The sequence below is a fragment of the Octopus sinensis genome, linkage group LG13 (genome assembly GCF_006345805.1).
Source record: "Octopus sinensis linkage group LG13, ASM634580v1, whole genome shotgun sequence".
NCBI lineage: Eukaryota > Metazoa > Mollusca > Cephalopoda > Octopoda > Octopodidae > Octopus > Octopus sinensis.
In genome coordinates this window covers 55264961-55291203 of record NC_043009.1, presented here as the reverse complement: position 1 = coordinate 55291203, position 26243 = coordinate 55264961, and the positions used below count along the sequence as shown (strand labels likewise).

At 36.6% G+C, this 26243-nt stretch overlaps 1 protein-coding gene across 3 annotated transcripts in view; it reads left to right on the top strand.

Moving 5' to 3' along the window:
* Positions 1–323: 323 nt before the first annotated feature.
* LOC115218473 (cilia- and flagella-associated protein 97-like) overlaps positions 324–26243 on the top strand; it is a 40586-nt gene continuing 14666 nt past the window's right edge. The window contains exons 1-2 of one of the 3 annotated variants that reach the window (XM_036508375.1): positions 326–2086; positions 21576–21641. In XM_036508375.1, coding sequence (XP_036364268.1) covers positions 581–2086; positions 21576–21641 — 1572 coding nt within the window. In that variant the 5' untranslated portion in view covers positions 326–580. Of the gene's footprint in view, positions 2087–21575; positions 21642–26243 lie in introns of all 3 variants that reach the window. The other 2 variants (XM_036508376.1, XM_029788307.2) reach the window with 2 other exon arrangements.

Below are 26243 nucleotides of genomic sequence, written 5' to 3'. Positions count from 1 at the left end.
GAGAGAGAGAGAAGAGAGATAAAGAAAGAGACAGACGCATTAGCAAAGACGGAGAGAGAGAGAGAAAGATACATAAGCAAAGGGGATCAGCGAGAGGGATAGAGAAAGAGACATAGAGAGAGAGAAAGATACATAGGCAAGGGGGATCAGCGAGAGGGATAGAGAAAGACACATAGAGAGAGAGAAAGATACATAGGCAAAGGGGATCAGCGAGAGGGATAGAGAAAGAGACATAGAGAGAGAGAGAGAGGGAGTGCATAAAGAGATACAGAGAGAGAACTACACACATAAACAGAGATAGATAGATAGATAGATAGATAGAGAGAGGGAGAACAGGGACTGATCAAACAAAATGGTTGTCTTCCGGGAACGCCAAGTAAGGAGAGAGTGGCGGCGTCGATGACGATGTTGTCGGCGACGGCAATGACGAAAGTCACGCTGAATCTCGTCAGTTCTCGCCTCGATCTTGACGTCACTTGTTGCTAACAAAACAACAAGGGGTTGGTCGGAGATATCAACCTTCATTGTCGAAAAAATACAGAAAGAAGAAGAAGAAACATGATCAGTTGGATTTACAGACATGAATAACGTTACCAAGGCAGGGTCCATGGACGACGAGGACCTCAACGATTCGGTCGACTTTGATTTTTACGAATCCAACGACCAGGAATCTATGAACACCGTTTTCAACAAAGTATACAGCAAGCCGCCTCCTGGCAGACATCGACATTTTCACACTTGCTCGCAAGAAAAAGTTTGTTATGATAGCTTTTGCAGCTCCTCTGCGGCAGGCGGGGAGCCATATCAATATGTTAACGGTTGTTTGAACGATAGCGACGTAGATAAAATGAAAGGTGCTGTGGATTTGATAGGAGAAGACCAAAACGAACGGATACCTACAACAACAACTATTACTACTACTATTACTACTACTACAACAACAACACCAACCATCGAAGACTGTACGCTACTAGCAGATGAAAACGATACCCAGTCTAGCCTTGATGTTTCCATTTCCGACGACACGGATAGTAACCTAAGTGATCTCCCAGATTTCTCTGATGAGGAAAACGGTAAAGAGCCTTCACCGTTCGCCAACCAGCCCCGTGGTTCGAAAGCAGCTGGTGACACCGGATCGAATCCCAACAAACAGTGTGCGATAGAAACCGAAGACCAAAGAAACACAGTTCGTTTTAAGAACTCCGAACACACCGATTCTGATGTGGCGGCCGAATCTGGTCCTTCGGATGCTGCAAATCTTATAGACACTGATTTGAGTTCCATAGACGGTGACGATGACGACGACGATGATGTTGTTGAAGATGATGATGACGACGACGATGAGGATGATGAGGATGATATTGATGATGATGATGATAGTTTAGCGAGTGTAGAAGATAATAGCGAAGATGAAGATGAGTGCAATGTGGATTCTACACCAACAGATAAATATTTGAAAACATTGGGAAATGGAAAGGCCAGCCAACCGCAGGCGATTCTGCGTAAGAACGTGGGTATCACGCTGGCCGAGAGGTTTTCGCTCCAGCAGAAAACTCATGCGAAGCGAAACGGTTACTCGCAGAGTTCGAATCGAAGTGATTTGAACTGCAACACTTTTGAAAGTGATTGTTCGTCGGCATCAGAAATGACAGATGTGTCTCCCCTGGCTTCTGGTGACAGTAGCCCTACAATGGTAAGAAGGTGTAAATCGGCACCGAACCCTAGCCGTCAACCTTCTTCTCCGCCTTTCTGTGAGCAAAACGGACTCTGTACGGCTACCGATCAGGACAACAGCAATATGGACATGAATTTGATTATGCGAGCTGTTCAAGAGATTGGTAAGGAAGAATATGGTACTAGAGATTCCTCCCCTATTCGGAAAAAAAATCAGCGAACTAATTTGTCATATAATACATATCAGACTCGTGAAATCGAGAGAGAAAATGAGAGACTTCTGTCTGAGATCTTAAAGCTATCTTCGAACAAAAGCTATAAGAATGCCAAGAAACTGCCTATAAAAACGAAAGTAGCCCATTCTGCTATCAACAGACAGCGTGAACAACGTCGGATTGAGAGGGAAAACGAGGTAATTGACCTTACTTGCATGCATGTCTTACATATATTATTGTGGCTTCCTTCTGCAAATAATTTATCCTTATCATCTTTGTGTTTGTGTGTTAGAATATATATATATCGTCAAAGCCCTGCTAACGTGTTTTATAAATTATGTTATTGATAATGTGTTCTTACAATGGAATCGCTCCCACAGATTTGTAAGAAGTAAGGAAAGGTTTGGAAATAACTCCCCAGTATATGACTGCTACTCTTATTTTTCGACCTTCATCTCTTCTCATACTTTTCAGGACAATAAAAAGCCCAAACTCCACTTTGTAATAACACTAGCAGAAACTATATCTACTACAATAAATTCTTATCACGCTTGTCGGGTACCATACCATTGAAGAAATTAAGCTTATGGATAATACTTTCCAACTTCTTGTAATATACATAAACAATCGAAAGTCTGTCTGTCTATCTTATCTATCTATCTCTATCTATCTATCTGTGTGTGTGTGTAAGCAATGAATATCGATTTTTTTCCTTTTTACTGATCTATAGTTTGCGTGTAAGGGATAGATAACAGTTGTTTTGCTTCTTTAAAAAAATGTTAACATAGTAAAACCAAAAGATCCACTAATAACTGTATCCTTAAACACACCCACCCCCTACTATTCATCGACTTGTTCCGAAATTACGTCATATCGAACTCCAATAGTAATTTCTTTATCGTCAATGATTTTAATGAATGGAAGTAGTGGGTGGGAAGGTAGGTGTCCTTTCCACCCTCACATGTTCTTTTAATTGGCGCTACCCGTTTGCATACAGTGTTATAGATAGATAGATAGATTAGATAGATAGATAACTTTCTTTATTGAGAAGATAGATAGATAGATAGATAGGCAATCAGAGTTTGTGTGAAGGAGAGCAATGATATATAAGATGATAACTTTTAAAACATTTCACACACGCAAACGTAGTATCTATTACTGTTGGTAATAATAGGGGGCAAAACAGGCATTTTGCTGAAAATATCAATACGTAATCAGATAAGTTGTGGATGTAGAAGAATGTATGTCTGCAACATGCGCTTCGTTTCCAGATTCCGGCTTCTTTCACGTGTGTGTGTATCAGATTCCGGTTATTTTTGAAGATATATATGTTTGTATATGTAAGCGTCTCTCTCTCTCTCTCTCTCTCTCTCTCTCTCTCTCTATCTCTCTCTCTCTCTCTCTCTCTCTCTCTCTATATATATATATTATATATATATATATATGTATGTATGTATATATGTATGTATATATGTATGTATGTATTATGTATGTATTTATGTATGTATGTATATATATGTATGTATATATATGTGTATGTATATATATATATTTGTATATGTATATATATATGTATATGTATGTATGTATCTCTCTCTCTGCATATATATATATATATATATATATATATATATATATATATATATATATATATATATGGCGTATGTTGCGCTTACACATGCTTACCTATATGTGTATACGTTTGTACTTTAAAAGGCGAGGAAAACTGTACTTTATTCATGAGTAGAATGTGTGTTTTTTTTTTGTATTATTCTACAAGTTTAAGCCTCACATTGTATGTATGTACATACATACGAACATGCATGTGTGCATATGTATGTATGTTTGTACATACATACGTACGTGTATATGTTTGTATGTATCCTATTATAGTATTTATTTTTATAAATACTCTATTCATCCGTCCCTAGAGCCTACATAAAATAATATATCCTAGTGTAGCTTTTACAAGGAAATTCATTTTAAAATGTTCATTTCCTTTAAAATAGTTGTTCATGACAAATAAATTTATTTAGAAGACGACAAAGAAAAAGTAGGCGGGTGAGGGGTAAAAAACAACAACAAACAAACGATTTAGTGTTTATACAGACCCATGGGATCTTTACTTTTTTATTCTTTTATTAGCTTCAGTCATGAAATGCCACCATGCTGGAGCACCACCCTAAACAATTATTAACTCCAGTTTGTATTTTACCGATACTATTTGTCGAACCGTTATGTTACGGGTACACCGTAAATAACTCCCTGTGTGTGTATTAATATATATGTACACTTGTCTGTATATATATATATATATATATATATATATGTTTATGCGTATATACATATGGGCGATCTTAAGGTAAGCCTACATACGTAGGTGTGTAAATATATGTGTGCGCGCGCGTATATATATATATATATATATATTTCTTTACTACCCACAAGGGGCTACACACAGAGGGGACAAACAAGGACAGACAAACGGATTACTTAATTTATCGATCCGAAAGGATGAAAGGCAAAGTTGACCTCGGCGGAATTTGAACTCGGAACGTACCGGCAGACGAAATACAGCTACGCATTTCGCCCGGCGTGCAAACGTTTCTGCCAGCTCACACACACACACATACATACATACATACATACATACACACACACACACACACATATATATATATATATATATATATATATATATATATATATATATATATATATATATATATACACACACACATACATATAGTAATTTGTGTTTATATTTAGACCGGCACAAAGAAAATCATTATGTTATTGATCGTGTGCCTCTTTATATTCCGTAACTAAGCGGTTCATCACATCTGATCAGTAAAATAAATATCGGATAAGAATGGGCATCGAGGTAAAGGTCGGCTAAAACCGTTGAAGGCGGTGCCCCAGCGTGGCCGCAGGCCATTAGCGGAAACCGCTGAAATAATGAAAGAATAAAAATAGCCGCTTTGTAATAATGTAAAGCCGTCCTACGTAATGTAGAAATGACGTGGTTGAAACAAAACTAGTAAAACAACACCGATAGCAAATTCATTTGATCCAACTTCATTAATTCTTTTATGGAATCTTTCGCTGGATTTGCTTTTATAATACGACGAAGTATTTTCTCACGTGGTCAGACGTCAATCACATCATTGAATGTGAGGCATCTCTGTGATTGTGTTTGTGATTGAAAGTGTGTGAGTGAGTAACTGTGTTTGTGTGTGTGTGAGAGAGAGAGAGATAAAATAGAATTATTTTTTGTGCGTCATTCTATTTACTCCAAAGTGATTTCTGTTTATAAATAAAATTTCAAGCACCTTTTGTTTGTTCATCCATCTAATTAACTAATTAAATGTTGATCAGAATGACATATATATATATATAAAATACATTATGTGAGTAGATTTGGCAGGTGGAAACTGAACGAAGCCCGTCGTAAATGTGTGTTTCACTGTCTTTTGTTGTAAACGAGTGTCGTCCTCATTTCCAGCCTTACACAGAAACATGGTCATGGGGGAAATATCACCTTTCTTAGAATCACGAGGGCTGGGCACAGGTGTGGTATCTGGCTGTAGAAAAATGTACCTCAACAAATTCAGACCAACCCATGCGAATATGGAAAAGTGGAATTTAAAACTCAGCTTATTGAGTTCTTTAAACCCGTATCAGTCCTGACTGAAAAGACAATATTGTCAGATATATTTGAGCTATCATCATTTCTTTCCTTCTTCCAGACACTGTATCTGGGGACTATATTACCAGTATCTTCTGAGACATTCCGAAATTCTAGGATATTGCATCTTTGAAAGAGACTTAGCTGTTAAATCTAGTAGTGTGACCAAGTATGCAGACACATCATTGATGACTCTAGAGCAGTGCTTTTCAACCTTTTCGCTGGAGCGGAACCCCAAAGAAACATTCCCCTGGCTTGAGGAACCCCTGTGCAATAATTTAATAGTCTTATGCACACATATCTGCACAGGAGAATTATAAATTACTGCCGATTTTAGCAGTTTTGTAACTTCTTGCGGAACCCCTGGACTGCACTGGCGGAACCCTGGTTGAAAACCACTGCTCTAGAGTCATGACCATCTTCTGTTCTTAAGACAGTAAAGTATGATCTGCCATAAAATTCGGTTGCTAGTTCTAGAAAATCAAGTTGACCATGAAGTGGTTCCCTTGTGTGCGTTGTTGTGTAGCATCAATCAAGTCTGATTGAACAGATTTACAATCACAAATATTGCTATGACCATTCCATTGTTTCTTTTTGTTTTACAGCCATAGGTGCATGTATGACTATGTAGTTTAGCAGTTTGCATTGCAACCACATGGTTTCATGTTCAGTCCCCTGGTGCAGCACCTCAGTTCGACTGATGCCTTCTGAGGAATTTACTTGGTGGAAACTGTATGGAAGCCCATCATTTATGTGTTTGAGTGTTGCTTTATGTTTGTTTGTTCTCATCCTTGTAATTTAGCGATTTGGCTTAAAAAAGACCCCAAAATTAGGTACTGAGGTTGATTTGATTGAACTAAAATTCTTCAAGGCAGTGCCCCAGCATGGCCACAGTCCAATGACTGAAATGAGTTAAAAATAAAAAAACAAAAGAATAGTGTTATCTAATGTGTCCTTGATCTTCTTCTAATACTGTAGGGTGTACGACCTGAGAGATATTTGATTGCTATTCCCAGTAGAATGAGGATTATGTAGAGTCTTCATGCGATGTGTGCTGTGAATTGATGGCTAAAATACTTCTCATACAAACGAAACAGTGGTGGTATTCTTCTCTTACAAAGTTTTTGAACTGAAAAGGCTCAACGTGTTGCTCCTAAATAATTATGGTTCAAAAGTTTCTTATTTGACTGTGATTTCCTTTCAACAAGAGCCAGTCCTCAACTAATTAATATTCGATATGAAAAGAGCCAGCTTTTATCAAAACTGACATTCAATAAAACAAAAGAGCCAGTCCCTGAACAAAATTAGCAAAATTCTTTGTTGACATTATGTCAACAACAAATTCGGTCAATGCTGAACTATATAGAAAAAAATGTGTTTATTTATTGGTGACTGGCACCTATTGTGTCACAAAAGGTAACATCGTTTATCTTAGTATTGGTCTTTTATGATCTTTTAATGAGGTCAATCTTTATATCGTATGTATATATGTATAACTAATTAGATTGAACTCAGGAGTTTATACATGGCCATTGAACTTTCAAGAAATAACAACCCAATCTTCCTCAAATCACACCCTGTCATCTTTAGAGAAGGTTACATTGGATAATGTAATAAGTGATGGTCACATTGGCTTGGATACATTATTCCAGCACCATCATGGTTGGTATGCCTTGGGTCACTCAACCATTGTAACTTGGTGCTAAACAAAAGCAATTTAAATACTTGTACTCTCATAGATGAGGACACATCTAGGGGTCAGACAAATTGCTGTGTTTAACTTTAAACTTCTGATGCAGCACAGTATCCCACAAGACTGCATTGGTCCAGTTATGAAACTTTCAATGTCACAAAAATCATACAAACCTTGTTTACCTTCATTTGAAAAGCAGTAAGGAACTCTCTAATGTAGGTGAGAAGATGCTAATTTTTTTTGTGTGTGTGTGTATCATTCATTTCTGTTTTATTACAGAATTATTGCAGGACTGGGCTTTAACCTAGAAGATTTTCAACAGGATGTTAAGAATCAATAAGATATAGACAGTTTTATAACTTTTTAAACTAGTCCAGCAGTTTGGTGAAAAAATATAATTATATGTATGCAACACATATTTTGTGTTTCTCATTAATAAAAAATTGGGAGAAGGAAAGAAATTTTTACTAATATAAATAATCATTTCATTTCATTTCAATATCCACTTTTTCATGCTTGTATTGGTAGGATGGAGTCTATTGAAGCAGATTTTTTACAGCTGGATGGTTCTACTGTCATCAACCTTTACCTTTTTCAAAGCAAGGTGATATTTTCCCATGCTCTCATAGTATATTGGAAATGAACGACACTGCTTGTATGACAGTGATAATCATTTACAACTACATGTGATGTCAAGAGAAGGAGACACATACACACTCAATCACATGAATACATGCATATGTTCACATATGATGGGCTTCTTTCAGTTTCCATCTACCAAATCCACTCACAAGTCTTTGGTTGGCCTGAAACTTACACCATGGAACTGAACCCAGAACCATGTGGCAGACTTCTTATATATGAGGGGGTTGCTGAAAAGTTCCTGGGGTACTGCTGCAATAAATAAGTGTGTGAATCTTGAGAGGAGAATACATCAAATAAAATCATAATTAACTGATCCTCCTGTATTTTCTTTTACTCCACATCAGGAACTTTTAAGCATCCCTCTCATATATCACACCATCTCCCTATTTCTCATCTATATGGATTTTATTACAATGCTGCTCTCTGCCCTCCTCCCTTTTCTGTATACCATTTATCATCCCCTCCTATTTCTCTCACCTTCCCTTAAACTGATATTCATCATTGACCATCCCCTCTCCTTTGTCTGTTGTTCACTGCATCATCTATATCCTAATATTCCCTGCCTCTAACCATCTGTTGCTCACCTGATGCTCTTGTGAACTTACCTGATTTTCTGCCCCTACTCTCCTCACCTGTTCCTCTGACTTGACCCTATCCCCCTCACATTCACCCTCTTGCACCTTGAGGGTACATTCTGACACCCATCGCCATCATTTTCTTCTCTCCTTTTCCTGCTGGTGTAGTCATGTACCTCCTCTGCAACGACACACCTATTCCTATCCCTATATCATAGTCATGCCTCTCAACACCTAGCATAAGTCACTGTTCTCAGTTCTACATCACTCTCAATCAAAGGTTTTTTTTTTTTTCTCTGAACTGTTTGGTGATCTCACTTGTGCTGTTTCCATGGCAAAAAAGTGGATTTGTATCTACCACAATTGTTGAAAGATTCCGCATGCTTGATCATCTGTTTGTTGCCTTATAAGTCAGGCTTACTAACTTCAAATAAACTAAGTGTTACTTCAACACCTGTCTACTCCTCATTCTCACCTCAGATCCATAAATCAGTTATCGGTAACTGAATCATTATTACTCTTATCTATATCATCATCATCGTCGACGGCAACATCATCATCATCATCATCATCAATATTGTTTTTAATGTTCATTAATTTTGGTCAGTTCTACCTGAACCAGTCTATAACATGATTGTGAGCCCTGATCTAGCAGACCTCCGACTAAGAGCATTTCTTGCTGTAATCATCACAATACCATTTATTTATTTTTCTATTTTACAGTCTTAAAATCTACCTAGGGTTACATTATTCTGGTGTTTCCTTCCTCTTTTTGGAAGATTATTGAGTGTGATTTGAGAGAAAATTGGTTGCTTTTTAAAAAAAAAAAGAAAAATTGAGTTGATGACTGCATAAATGTTTCCTTGTTTGTTTAGGAAGTAATCAGCTGAAAGCTTAAGAGCAACCAGATATTTTAATTCCACAGATATGTTATGAATCCATATCTATAATAAGACATGTGAAATTCTGTCTGTCTGTCCATGCAGGATTCCTGTATCTCAGTCTATATTTCCTCTGCATAGACATATTATGCCATTTTAGAATCAGGATGATCCTGGGATTGAATATCTGTCCTTCATTTGGTTCTTGAACATCCAGCATTGGGATCAGGTCTGGATGAGGATCCCTGTATCTCAGTCTATATTTCCTCTGCATAGACATATTATGCCATTTTGGAATCAGGATGATCCCAGGATTGAATATCTGCCCTTCATTTGGTTCTTGAACATCCAGCATTGGGATCAGGTCTGGATGAGCATTTGTTACAATGTTAACAGTTGAAAATGCAAATTTTTAAAAGACTTCCAAAAATTTGTGAATTTACAAGTTTTTCATTTAAACTGAATTTGAAATAATACCATATTGGTAGGGTACCAATAAATGCTTTATTATTACTGCTGTCTTTAGTTCTGTGTTGCAGGCCCATTAGTCCTCCGCAGGAGTTAGCATAAAAGTTTGCTTGGAGTGCGACTTCTAAGCTACTGGACAATTTACTGTACAGTATATATATTGGTCTTTAGGTATGAACATCATCGCTGTTTAATGTCCACTTTTCCATGCTTGTATGAATTAGACAGAATTTTTTGAGGCAGTAGTGTTCCTGTGGCCAGATGCTTTCCCTGTTGCCGACCTTCATCTGCTTCCAAGCAGGGTAGTATTTCTCCATGGCCAGACCTGTTTTCACAGAAGACTGGAAACAAAGGACACTGCTTGTATGTCAGTAACACATGTTTACAAGAATTGCTTTATGTCAAGACTGACACAAACCCACCCATATACATTCTTGCATGCATGCATACATTTATATGTACCCAGACATGATGAACTTCTTTCATTTTTTTTGTCTACCAAATTCTCTCAAAGGCTTTGGCTGGCTCAGGGCTATAACAGACAACACTTATTCAAGGTGCAGTGCAGTGGGACTGAACTTAAAACCATGTGACTGGGAAGCAAACCTTTTAACCACAATAGCCATGCCTGTGTATACATCTTTTTAAAAAATATCTTCTCATGAACAGTACACTTTAATTGCCTGGATCTCTGATCCTCATTAGGTTTCTTATTCCTGAATGGATATACAATAGTACAAAACTGTGGTGAATAAAGTTTTGATCTGCTAGGTCACTGACTCATGCACAACAACTCATCTCGTATATTTAGACAAAAGAACTTGGATTAATTAAACCTTTCACCAAACCACAACACATGGCATTATCTGTTCATTGTTGTGCTCTGTGTTGATGAAAATTTTAGTTAATTTTGATTTTTTTTTTCTTTAATTCAGCACCATATTGTGTATGTAACAAAAGTTTCCTAAGTTGTCTGTAGCTAACCCAAAGCGGAAGCAACATTTATACATTAAGTCTGATGAAACCTAGAATTGTGATAGTCCATTCCTGCTCAAGCCAAATTTGCTACAAGACTAAGTGTAGTTGTTACATTTACAAAGTAGAGCAAACTTGCTAAAGTGAAGATGTCATGGGTTAGACTTGATTAAGTAAACTTGTGAGGCATAGGCATAGTTGTGTGGTTAAACAGCTTGCTTCCAAACCACATGGTTTCAGGTTCAGTCCCACTACCTGGCACCTTGGGCAGGTGTTTCCTACTATAGCCGCTGGCCAACCAAAACTTTGCGAGTAGATTTAATATATGGAAACTTTAAAAAACCTGTTATAATTGTGTGTGTGTATGTTTGTTTGTATCCTTTTCCTTAATGTCTTGTGATGGTTGTAAATGAGCAACCTCATTACACAAGCAAGTTTGTTTCCAGTCTTCTGTGAAAACCATGTCTGACCATGAAGAAATTTTGGCTTTTTTTTTTTTTTGTAAAAAGGTGAAGATTAGTAAGAGGGAATACATCAGGCTGTAGAAAATCTGCCTTAACAAATTCTGTCTAACCTGTGCAAGCATTAAAATGTGGATGTTAAAATGACGATGATGATAATGATATGATGATGATGAAAAGTGTTTCAGCTGTTATCGGCTTTCCTTTTTTTTTTTCCAGACCTAGTATATCTAGGGTGAAAGCACATGGCTTAGTGGTTAGGGGTATTCACTCACAATTGTAAGTTCATGAGTTCGACACTTTATTTCATGATGCTCTGGTTCACAGCTGGCAAAAATGGTGATACCTGTATTTCATGCTGAATCTCTGAGAATTACGTTAAGGGTACACATGTCTGTGGAGTTCTCAGCCGCTTGCACGTTAATTTCATGAGCAGGCTATTCTTATTTCTTTATTGCCCACAAGGGGCTAAACACAGAGGGAAAAAACAAGCACAGACAAACGGATTAAGTTGATTATATCGACCCCAGTGCATAACTGGTACTTACTTAATCAATCCCGAAAAGATGAAAGGCAAAGTCGACCTTGGCGGAATTTGAACTCAGAACGTAGCGGCAGACAAAATACCTATTTATTTACTACCCTCAAGGGGCTAAACACAGAGAGGACAAACAAGGACAGACAAACGGATTAAGTCGATTATATCGACCCCAGTGCGTAACTGGTACTTATTTAATTGACCCCGAAACGATGAAGGGCAAAGTCGACCTCGGCGGAATTTGAACTCAGAACGTAGCGGCAGACGAAATACCACAAAGCATTTCGCCCGGCGTGCTAACGCTTCTGCCAGCTCGCCGCCTTGAGCAGGCTATTCTGTTGATCAGATCAACTGGAACCCTCGTTGTTGTAAACTATGGAGTGCCAGTTAGTATATCTAGGAATATATAACCTGATGTGTCCTTTATTTAAGACAGTAGAATTGTTATTTAAAGGAAACTAAGTTGCAATCTTTAGCAACTGAAGCAGTTATTTTGAGGTTGCTTTATTAGTTTAAAGTCATTGAAGTTCGCTAGACATGAATCAGACACTTAAATAGCAAGTCTCATCAGATCTTGATAACCAGGTTTCATCTTTGCAACCTATTTATGCTCATGGATGGAAAAAAACCTGCTGTTAAGACCAGTATGTATTTAAAAAGTATCCTGGACATGCTATTTTCACAAACGTCCTACTCTTGTCCATGGATGGATATCCTGCTGTTAAGTCCAATATATGACAAGAGGCACCCTGGAAGTGTTATTTATGCACACATCCAACTTTTGTTTGTGGATTAGGGTCCTGCTGTTAAGAGCAAGAAATACTGTAAGCTGCTGTTGACTGACAACATGCACACTCACACACAATTTACAGACTGGCAAATACAGCCTTCTCTTGATATCACTAAAGTCAATCTATTTCATGGCTAAATGACTGACTCCAAGGGTGGTAGAAATATGGGAGTATTAAAGTTAAGTAGCTTATTGGATATGATTTCAATAAACTAGTGATGTTTATTGAGTTCAAACCCAGTGTGTGAATTTCATTATGTTAGGGGCATAAATTCTGTACATCTCAGTCCACTGAATTTTTGACTAAATACTAACTAGATTATTCAGAAATACCATATCCTTAAAGAGTCTAGCATGTTGTTAGCCAAGGGTAGAGATTTATCTGTCAAGCAATTAATGTCACTAAGTGAAAGTTAATTAAGCAGGAGTGGCTGTGTGGTAAGTAGCTTGCTTACCAACCACATGGTTCCGGGTTCATTCCCACTGCGTGGCATCTTGGGCAAGTGTCTTCTGCTATTGCCCCAGGCCGACCAATGCCTTGTGAGTGGATTTGGTAGACGGAAACTGAAAGAAGCCTGTCGTATATATGTATATATATATATATGTGTGTGAGTGTGTGTGTTTGTGTGTCTGTGTTTGTCCCCCTAGCATTGCTTGACAACTGATGCTGGTGTGTTTACGTCCCCGTAACTTAGCAGTTCGGCAAAAGAGACCAATAGAATAAGTACCAGGCTTACAAAGAATAATACTTTCCTGGGGTCAATTTGATCGACTAAAGGCGGTGCTCCAGCATGGCTGCAGTCAAATGACTGAAACATATAAAAGAGTTGTTGTTGTTGGCAGTAGTGGTGGTGTATAATTAGTAGATGAAGAAGAATAATGAAAATGTCAACAATGGAGATGCGTAATTAGATAATACATCATATAGTATTACTTCAATTTTAATTGTAACTAAATTATTATCAGTATCAGTATGATTGTTAAACATTAATATATGTTCTGTTAATTTCTGGCTGTATTGATACATTAGTTTTAATTAATATCTATATCCAGCTAATCAATTTGTGTAGTAAGCAATCAGATATATTGGTTTTGTAGTCAATGAGTGTGTGTGTGTGTGTGTTGGTGGGGATGATGATAGTGGTCTTAGTGGTAGTAGTGTTGATGGTGTGGTGGTGATCTTGATGGTGGTGTTGGTGGTGGTGTTGGTGGTGGTAATCTTGTTAGTGGTGTTGGTGGTGGTGATCTTGATGGTATTGTTAGTGGTGGTAGTCTTGGTGATGTTAGTTATGTTGATGATGATGGTATTGGTGTTGGTGGCATTGATGGTGGTGGTAGCATTGATGGTGATCTTGGTGGGAATGAACTTGGTGGTATTGGTAGCGGATGTAATCTTGGTGATACAAGTTGAGCTGATGATGATGGAGATGGTGGTCTTTGAAAAAGTAATTCTTGATTTTCATTTCTCTTGAATTTATTGGTTATTTTCTTGACTCCCTTTTCTAATCCCTAGTACTTGTGGTGGTAGAAGTGGTAGCTATCTATCTATATGTCTCTTTGTGTTTGTGTCATATTTGTCCCCCACTACCGCTTGACAACTGGTGTTGGTTTGTTTATGTTTCCAAAACCCTAATAGAATAAGTATCAGACTTAAAAAGTTAGTACTGTGGTTCATTTGTTTGACTAAGCTCTTCATGGCAATGTCCCAGCATGGCCACAGTCCAATGACTGAAACAAGTAAAGGATAAAAGGTAAAAAATTCAATGTCTATGTAAATCTCAACCCTATTTGTAATTGGACTCTGTAATATATTTGCCACCTTCCTTGGTGGCAAATAAATTAAATCATCATCATCATCATCGTCATTATGTCACTTATTGGTCTTCACAGCTATTGTGTTGTTAACATTCATTGTTAAATCCAATAATAGTCTGTCTGTTTGTATTTGACTGATTGGCTAAATAAATAGGTGACATGCTTAACTTTAGACATGACTGGCAAAAAGGACATTCACCTGTAGTGGCAAGTAAAAGAACGGATCACAATTCTTGTCACCTCATCAATAGACAATTATCCATATATATATATACATAATCCATCCTAAGAAAAATCAACATTTACAAATATTAATAGAATAAATTGAACAGCAAGCAACAGACACTTATCTCCAATCCTATCATTGCGTCTTTTTCTGTTTTCCTTTCTTAGATTGATTTATATTTTGTTTAAAACAATTTTACATTTATTCATAATGAATTAATTAGCTATCATTGGTGCATGCACTGCTATGTGGTTAAGTGGCTTGCTTTGTAATCACATGCCTTTGGGTTCAGTCCTACGCTTTGGAATCTTGAGGCAAGTGTTTCCTGCTACAGCTGTGGGTCAGCCATTGTCTCACAAGGGAATTTGTTAAATGGAAACTGTGCAGAAGCTTGTGGCACGTAAAAAGCACCCACTACACTCACGGAGTAGTTGGCGTTAGGAAGGGCATCCAGCTGTAGAAACATTGCCAGATCAGACTGGGCCTGGTGCAGCCTTCTGGCTTCCCAGACCCCAGTTGAACCGTCCAACCCATGCTAGCATGGAAAGCGGACACTAAATGATGATGATGATGATGATATATATATATAAATTACAAAATGGGACAGTTATATATATATATAACTGTCCCATTTATATATATATATAACATCTGGACAGTTAGGTGATACAAAAATGGGACAACAAAACATCCAGATAGACAATACAAAGAAAACAAGGATGGGTCATTCGAAGTTTTCGTTCCTCAGTCAAGTACCAAATTATCTTCGCAATTTCAGCTGGTTATACTTGAGATTGCTCCAATCTGGCCAGCCCCCGGGAAAAACTAAGCTAAGAGCATTAGATTCCTTGGAAGAAAGCAGCGAATGTATACAAAAACAAGGATAGAAAAAATGGACAATGTTACACAAATACAATAAAAATAATAACAGGACACAACAACAGGTGTCTTTCGACTAAGGATGAATTAAATTCAGCTGGTGTGTGTGGAAATGAAGCCTTACAGCAGGGATACAAGATTTCACAAACACAGGGAGAAATATCGATGTTGCATGGACAACGGCCAGACCAAGAAAGAAAGAACAGGCTTGGCCGAATTCTGGTCACGTGGGATGAGAATAGAGAGAAGTAGAAGCAGAAGGACAGAAGAATTAAGGAGGGGCGGAAAAAAATTACAGGGACACAGTGAAGTGAAAAGTGGAGGGAAAGTGAGCAAGAGAAGACAAAGAAATGTGAGAGAGGGGGAATGAAAGACCAAAGAGTGGAATGAACAAATAAGCCTGAAAGGGTAGATAGACAGAAGTAGAGTCGTACAAGATTTAGAAAAATGTATACTTACATATATATATATATATATACACATATACAATGTGAAGACGGACAAGAAAAACAATAAAAAGACAGACAGGAAAAAAATAAGGACGGGTCATTCACAGCCTCCTCTTCTACAAATGACTCATCTTTGATTTGTCCTGTCCATCTTTACATCGTCTATCTGTCTGGATGTTTTATTGTCGTCTGTTGCGTTCTTGTTTCATGTTTTTTTATTTATATATACATATAGTGGCATACATACACTTTTGCTCACCTTGTAAGTATATATATGTGTGTATATGTGTTTGTTAATATGAACAAGAAGAATAATACTCAAAGCATGAGTATCTTTTTATTCTTTTACTTGTTTCTGTCATTTGACTGTGGCAATGCTGGAGCACTGCCTTAAAGGTTTTTTTTATTTGAAGAAATCAACCCCAGCATTTATTCTTTGTAAGCCTAGTACTTATTCTGTCGGTCTCTTTTCCCGAACTGCTCAGTGACAGAGATGTAAACACACCAACATTGGTTGTCAAGCGATTGTGAGAGGACAAACACAGACACAAAGGCACACACACACACGCACACACACACACACACGCACATTCAATGGGTCTTCTTTCAGTTTCCATGTACCAAATCCACTCACAAGGCTTTTTGGTTCGCATAAAGCTATAGTAGAAGACATTTGCCCAAGGTGCCATGTGATGGGATTGAACCCGGAACCATGTGGTTGAGAAGCAAGCTTCTTACCATACAGCCATGCCTGCACCTATATATACATGTTTTTTTTTAATATTATTTTTAATTGACAAACGTCACCAAGTGACTCAAGGGCTGCGAGTTTTTACATGGCTAATACGATTTTGAAGGGTTTCATGCAAAAGCTCTTGGTCCTTGAGTCATTCTAATGTCGTGATTAAAAATATGTATGTACATATGTAAGTGTATGTGTATGTATATTTGTGTCTGTGTACATATGTATGTATATATATGTGTGTATATATATATACATGTCTCCCTGTTTTATTGTAGGCAGGCTTTCCTTGTATGAGGTAACTGAACTATATTACTGCCAATCAGTGATTCACTCATTAATTTCACAGTTCTCCCTCTGTTTACCTATTTACACTGGTATATTATGTACCACTATCTACAATGTTAGTGCTTATAATAGTAATGCTGTATTATATACCATCCATTGTTCCAACTAACAACTAGACAAACCAATGAAGGAGCCCTTATATAGGTGCTCTACCCGATTTCATAGAAATTAGCTCCCAAATCTCTTTTAAATCACTTCCATGATCTTAATAAAGGACACTTTGGTCAGTATGATTCTAGATAAACTGCGACTGAAAATAACATGAAATGGTCATAACTGGAACACCTTTGACAAAAGGTTTGCATGACCAGAGATGACCTGGAGCTAAACAGCAACAACTTGCAGCTAGGTTGATTGACTTTGCAGCTTGCTTATCAAGAATCTTGGCCAAAGGCAATTGGTGGCTGTCCTGGTAACCCTAGCAACTAGAACATTTGCATTCTAAACACGGTTTTTTTTTTTATTGAATGCAATTGTGATCACTGGATGTCTTCCTTCTCCTCCTCTTCCTCCTCATCATCACCATTACCACCGTAAACAGAGAGAAAAAGAAAGCAAACACCATTTCCTATCTAGTGCTTGCATTTATTATTTTTTCCTCTTCCTGTCTTTTAATATCTTGTATATCTATGTCCAGCATGGATAATGGACGTTCAAAATAGTGGTTGTTGTGATGGTGATGATAATGATAACCCAGAACTAGGATCCAGTATAGACAACATGACTGGATGCATTAGTCTAGGTTTATGACACCAAATCCACCTTGATTATTTTGTGTCTCCAGGCAGAACGCTTTAATCCACATCACCTAAATTCATATAGCCTGTTGAGGAATAAATGCCGGATCAGTTTTGAAAGATTGGCGTCCTATTCCAGGGAAGTTTTATCTCTCATCTCTGCTTCACTCCACAACACCAGATTTGAAGATCTAGGCTTTAGGAGGCATTTATATTTAATATATGCACTCAGTATTAGTCATAGGCATGGCTGTGCTGTTAAGAAGCTCACTTTGCAATCACATGGTTTCGGGTTCAGTCCCACTGTGTAGTACCTTGTGCAAGTGTCTTCTACAATAGCCCTAAGCTGACAAGAGTTTTGTGTGGATTTGGTAGATGGAAACTGAAAGAAGCCCATCATTATATGTATGTGTGTGCATGTGGGGAGTTTGCGCTTGACATCATGTGATTGTTGTGAATGAATGTCACTATCATACAAGCTGTGTCATTCATTCCCAATATTCCATGCAACCACATCTTGTCTTCAGGAAATATCTTACTTGGAAACGACTGAGCATTGGCCAGAAGGAAAGGTATTCAGTCATAGAAGAGGTTCCTCAACAAATTCTATCCAACCCATGCAAGCAGGGTAAAGTGGACGTTAAAACAATGATTATTATTATTATTATTATATGTGTGTGTGTGTGTGTGTGTGTCAATACATACAAACATCATCATCATCATTTAATGTCCATTGTTCATGTTGGTATGGACTGGACGGTTTGACCAGAGCTGCACCAGTCTCCAGTTTGATTTGGTATGGTTTCTATAGCTGGATGCCCTTCCTCACTCCAATAACTTTACAGAGTGTACTGGGCACTTTTACATGACACTGCACCAGTGTTTTCATATGGCATGGGCACAAGTGCTTTTTTACATGGCACCAGTACAAGACTCTTGCAGACCAATCCTCTACACCAGGGGGAGCAGCCTTAACACTTCTGCTGTGGAAAAAAAGTCTGCATTTTTAAGACTAAGTGTGGATGCAGGTATAACTAAAAAAAGAATTTGAAAGATAATCAAAAGTGGGTATCAAGTCAGAATTAAACCTTTTCCCCACGTGAAGCTTTAATAAATTTAACAGTCAAAGAAGTAAAAGTCTCTTTTAATCCTAATGTATCCATGTGTTCACACTGGCAGAAGTTGTTTACAACTTTGCAGTCATTGATTCTTGTTTCTCTTATTCAACAATGCTAGGATTTTTTTTAGGGATTATATTTTGTATTCTAGCATTGCTGCATCACTGAAGAATGGATATTCTGATTCCTTTGTTCTATATTTTTAGAATTACCATCTTTCAATTCCATCCAGGCTTTCATTGAAGTGCAGAGTAGCTTTTCTTTTTTCTTTTTTTGTTAAGTGAGAATGTGAAGTGTTAAATACCCCAAATAATAGGACAAGGAATTTGGTTTTATTTAAAATACACATATACATGCATGCACACACATACATGCATGCACACACCTGCATATGCACACATACACACATGCACACACACACACATACACACACACACACACACACACACACACACACACACTCACATACACAAAGACAGGTCGAAACAAAGCAATCCTTTGATGTACATTTGTATAAGGTTGATGATTCACTCCTTGCTACTCAGAGTTTCTCATTTGATGCAATCCTTCAGGCAACAACAAATATGAATATGCACACACACCCACACACACATAATTTTTTTGCTAAAATCCTATGAAATAAAAGCATTATATATATATATATATTGTATGTATATATAAAAATTGTCTGTGTGTTTATATACATATGTACATATATATATGTACATATGTACACACATATATATATATAAATGCATATGACATATGCATATCATTTTTGGGGTTAAATTCTGAAAATAAAACAGTACGACAGACCTTCTCCTATACTATAGCTTTGAACTAAATAACATCAATGCTATTTGAATAGAAAACTAAAAAGATATTTAAAAAAAACTTATTAAAAATCGAACACAAAAATAATAAACAATATGTGTAGTTAATATCTTTTAAACTTTTTTTTATTTCGCTCTCTTCCTTTCCCTTCCAATTTATTTTATTTCACTTATTCTTCCCCCTCCCCACTCATTTCCAAGTGATGTTACCAACCTACCCACCCATCGCTTCTTTCCTCTTTGTTATTCAATACTTTGTTGTTTTTGGCACTTTTGTATTGATGAATCTGATGTAGAAGTCTTCTTAATTACATCTCTAACATCAATTCCTGTGATACTTTTTAAAAAAAATTTTACTCACTTTCTTTTGATATATATATATATATATATATATATATATATATATATATATATATATATATATATATATATATAAAGAGGCCCCCCAATGCCTCTTTATATATTTCAGTCCATTCATTGACATGAATGATTGAAATAAAATGCAGACATTCTAAACCTCACTCTCAACCTCACCTCCAGAAAAGCGAAAATAATCAAGCATAACTTGAAAAAGCATTAAAAAATGTTTATATTATCCAAACTTTCAGGAAAATTACCCTTGACAGCATTTGAAAATAAAACTTGAATGTAATTAGAGCATTGCTTGATGAACTAAAGTAATTAGAAGAATTGCCTGTAATCACATCAGCATAAATAAATAAATAAATAAATATAAATATATATATATATTTACATATATACAAATATATGCATATGTATGTGGGTAGTATGAGTACAAAATTGTATTAAATAATACAAATCTACAGAAAAAAAACTTTTCAGAATGATTCATCTTCGATTTCTCTGTTATTTTATCACACACACATACACACACTTTATATATATGTGTGTGTGTATTTATGTAATATTTATATCTATATAGCTATATATCTATATAGTTATATATATATATATATATATATATCAGGTGGTGCTATTAAGTTAGACATGGCCTGGACCAATCATTGGTCGAAACACATCTAAGTTTATACACACATGTGTGTACATATATCTATATAGTTATATATATATATATACACACACATATGTACACCCACACATATTTATATATGCATGAATACACACATGCACACACACATATACACTGTTAATAGTTAACGCACATAAATAGTAATTAAACCTGTTGAACCCATTTATTTTGAAAAAAAACTAACTTTCCTTTTGATATTACATGCGTTATAAATAAATTTACACAAGTTAAAAAATTTTTTTTTATTTTAATAAATTTTGACCAATGCATGAAAAAGTATCTTAAAATCATAATGATGATGATGATAAAATTTATACACATTAATGTTAGTACCTGCCAGAATTGACTGCATTTATTTCTATCTACATTCAATAATTCTGAATCTTTTTGCTTCAAGCATTACTCCATCTTCTGTTTGTCTTTTTTTCATTATTATTATTGTTTTCCCCCTCACTCATTGCTTCTGTTTCTTTCTAAATTCACGTTTTCTATTATAGAGCTCTGTATCTGTCCCTTCCACTTCTCTCTCATTTGTGTCAATTCTTCTTCTAACTTTGTCTTCTATCCCTGTTTGTATTTCACTATCTGCTCACTTGATTGCCTGTTTCACTTACTGCTGACTAATGGCTATTTCTGTCTGGCTGCCTCTTTCTCTATATAAATCTCTCACTTATTTATCTAACCCACTGCTCTATGTTATACTTTCTTTCTGTATCTTCCTTCTCTCTCAGCTCTGCTACTACTTCCTCTTTTCATATTTCTATAATTTGACAGAAGGGGAGAAATCATCAAACCAAAAAGAAGACACATGATTTGACCCTTTATGATAACAATGTGTGTGTGAGTATATGAAGTGAGGATTAATCATCATTTAAATGCTGCTTTTTTACTTTTCAACACTAATGGATTAGCTGAGTCTGTACTTTACCATGTTTCCATTTATTGTGACCCTGCATAATGCTTGTCTCTATGAAACACACTTCCTATGATATAACAAGTCTTCCACTATCATAGGCATCTTGAGACTGCTATGGAATACTCAGCCACTTGTGTGTAAATTCTATGGGAAAGTGAGTTCTGTTGTTGAAGCAGCAGGAATACTCATTGCATATAACATGTAAAGATGTGTGATTGGAGGCATAGTCCGGACCCAACAGAATTATGATTGAAGTTATTCTGGATGTGACTATCTCACAAATATACCACCCCCACCATCGTTACTATTTCTCTCCTCCTCTCCCTTCTCTCTCTCTTTATATGTACTTCTCATTCTCCATTGTATTACTTGAGGATCATTAGAGCTTGTCCATGCTTTCAATTTCGTGATTTTTCATTTGTTAGGGCTTATAATATTTGAAGTGTCAAGTACAATTATTAACAATAAACATTATATAATCAACTTATTATTGACTCGACCGTAAAATACTACAAAGTATATCAAACACTTTATAAGTCAACACTGTATTCTATTGTGTTAGCAGTGCTATTAAATCACTTGTTAAGGTTATCTTTATATAAGATCTGTAGATTCGAGACCCTCTTCGTTCATGAATGACCATGGGATTGCACCTACAAAGTTACCCACTGAGGCACAAGTCCGGGCAAGGTTGTTTGTGGAAGGCTAGCAGTTGCTCATGCATACCAGCCTCCCCTCTCCACACCACTGATCTTATCCAAGGGAAAGGCAAAGGGGCCGATACAGCTTGGCACCGGGTGACGTCGCAACTCATTTCTATGGCTGACTGAATTTGAGCAATGTGAAATAAAGTGTCTTGCTTAAGAACACAACACGCAGCCCGGTCTGGGAATCGAACTCACAACCTCACGATCGTAAGCTCGACGCTTTAACCACTGAGCCATGTGCTATTAACCCTTTCGTTACCGTATTTATTTTGAGGTGCTCTGTGTTTCATTCAATTAATTTTAAAAAAACAACAAAGGATTTAGTAAAATAACTTAGTTATCATTCAGCTAGTGTTGGGAACATATATTTTGACTAAGGTTTGGTGGAAGATTTTAATTCAGAACTTATGAAAACAAGACATTTGTACTACAGAGCCAGAGGCGGTTTCAGGCGGGTTGGTATCAAAAGGGTTAAATCATTTGTTAAGGTTATCTTTATATAAGATCTGTAGATTTGAGACCCCCTTTGGTCATGATTGCACCTACAAAGTTACCCACCGAGGCACAAGTCCGGGCAAGGTTGTTTGTGGAAGATCTGTAGATATAACCTTAACAAATGATATAAATTAACTGATTGAATGTGTGACACCACAGAATGTTGACTTATGAAACATTTCTGTGACACAGGAGGATGTTAAATGTGACACTACTTGTGATAATATTTGTTAATAATGTTGTGTTATAATAACAAAAAAAAATAGTTGAATCTCTCTTTCTACAAGATGTTGCAGTTACTACTTGCTACTGTTGCTATAAATACTCTTATAAACTATCTCTACCTAGTGTCTGCCTACCTGCAGATATATGTCAGTGAAACATTTAGTAAATGAAAGTATGTTGACTTTCAGCTTTGGTTATTCACACTTCAATTAAATTTACTAATATTGTAATTGTTGGTATTGGTATAAAATGTAGACTTCAGCCTGAAAAACCTGAATTATGTGCTACCAACAGTTCATGAGGCTTTGCATCTTTTAAGTATTGATTGCTTGTCTTTGTGGAATATGAAGTTATGTTTGAAGGAACTCATGATTTTTATCTGAGATTCCCAGCAAATTGGTTTTCTTTCTTCTCCCCAGAATGTTTTGAAGTTACTTCCAAGTGTATTACCTATAATGACACCTTAACTGCTTAAAGAAAAGACTTTCATTCAACTGGTCTTTGAAGCCGTAGCATAACACAAGCTTGCACTTGAAAATAATTTACCATGCAGTCATTGATGTGTGCGTGCGTGTGTGTGTGCACACACGTGCATGCAAAATCTCTTTAGAAATTGAGCTCAACCCTTTAACTTTCAGATTACTCTGTCAAAAGTAAAAAGGGTTTTACTCTGTCAAAAGTAATGCTGTTTTGAATTGATTATGCATTATCTTGTACCTTCAAGATTTTGATGATGTGATTATTTTTAGAATGACATTGCAGGCTATGTGTGAGAGACTGGATCTAGTCAGATTGAATGTAAAACAGGTAGATACTGGGATATTTGGATAGGATGTGATCGGTTTAACCCTTTAGTGTTCGCATTATTCTGCCAAAGTTAATCCTTTTTTTATCCACATTGTTTTGAACTAATCAGGCACTATCTTGTAGTTATGAGATTTTGATGAGGTAGCTGTTCATTTTTAAAGCGATATTGTAGGGTTGGTGTGAGAGGCCAGATCTGGCCAGTTTGAACATAAAACAGGCAGAATATTTTTGGCCGGATATGGCCAGTTTAAATGCCAAAGTGTTAAATTGTGTAACTGTGTAACTTCAAACATGTGGTTGATATAAATTCAAATAAAAATATATTTGTGCTTCATTCATAACAGAAGTTTCTTCTGCACATATATAATATATGAACCAGACTACTAGAAGACAAAACCCTAGCTTTGATTTCAGCTGTAGATCAGGCTCATGCACTGTAGAAATGGCTATGAAAGATTCTCAGACATGATTCTAGAAAACTGAGCAGTAGTCTTCATTGAAGCAGCTGGAGAATAATTCTTGACTTTTCAATCAGGCTTTTCAAAGATCTTATTCTTTTCTTGCACTGTTATCTTATCACAGTCACAAGTATTATTGCTGTGGGAATTTTTCATAGGATCACATTGGATGTTTCACCTGTGATACTATTTGTTTCATCATCGTCATTAATCTCTGGACATTACTGTCTTGAGCCTTAGGACTTGTAGGACTGGTTACCCAGTCTCTATGGTGTATAAGTGACCAAGATCACAACATTCCCCCTGGATGGGATGTCAGTCTGTTGCAGGGTTACTCTTTTACAGCTGAGTGGACTGCAACAGTGTAAAATGAAGTGTTTTTGCTCAACAACACAATGCACCACCTGGTTTGGGAACTGAAACCATGATCTTCAGGTCATTAGTGTAACACCCAGTCCATTAGGCAATGTACCTTCACTACTGTTTGCTTTAAGTATAAAAAAAAAGGTACACTAGAACCTTGAAAGAACTAGTAGGTATTTGTGTACTCCTAGGCGGCGAGCTGGCAGAAACGTTAGCACGTTGGGCGAAATGCTTTGTGGTATTTCGTCCGCCATTATGTTCTGAGTTCAAATTCCGCCGAGGTTGACTTTGCCTTTCATCCTTTCGGGGTCGATTAAATAAGTACCAGTTACGCACTGGGGTCGATATAATCAACTTAATCCGTGTGTCTGTCCTTGTTTGTCCTCTCTGTGTTTAGCCCCTTGTGAGTAGTAAAGAAATAGGTTTTTCTGTACTCCTAGATATATCTGCTTTCATCAAGGAATCACTTTTCACGTCTTTCAAACAGAAGTCTTTCTTGTATGATGAGTTTGTCCAAACTAGCTTCTCAACCTCATTCATACCATACAATCAGAAATAGATAGTTTGAGCATTATATTGATATCTTCTGGAAAACCATGACAGTAGCTCTAGAATCTAAAAATCTTAACTCTTTGCATGGAGAATCTCCATGGCACCTTAAATTTGATGCAAGCAGTTCAGTGTCACAGTATGGTAACAGATACATCAATGCTGACAGTACCTTATATGATCAGTTCTGTGTTACAATATGATACATTTGATGTGATCAGTCCTGTTACATTATGATAGTATTTGATATGATTAGTTCTGTGTTACAATATGATAATATTTGATGTGATCAGTTCTGTTACATTATGATAGTATTTGATATGATTAGTTCTGTGTTACAATATGATAATATTTGATGTGATCAGTTCTGTGTTACAACACAATAGTATATGATGTCATCAGTTTGTGTAACAGTATGGTGATTGATACATCTGTTCTGTGTCACAGTAGAATAGTAGCTGTTAGAGCAATTATGTGTTGGAATAGAACAAAAACTGATTATTCAGTTGTGTGACAACAGAATATGTCACACTCAACAATATGGTAACCAACAAAATAGATGTACATTACAACATTATGGTCATTCTGTCATAAGAATACAGTAACTGAAGATGTGTTTGTATGTTGTTATTGTTTAGTTCAGGATCTTTCTTGATTCCAGCCATTGTTATTCAAATATAATAGGTCTCTATTATCTGAAGTACCCCTTTTTAAAACTCAGTAGGTCTGAGTTGGAGGATATTTGACTGCTCTTTCTAGCAGGTTGAGTGATCCTCATAAAGGTTCACAGTTTGCTCAAGTTGGTGTATCATACACCTTGTAGTAATTGGAGTAGATGTGTTTCACAATAATGTGTTAGCATCATCATTTTAGCATCCACATTTTTGTACTTGCATGGATGGACGGAGTTTATTGAGGTAGA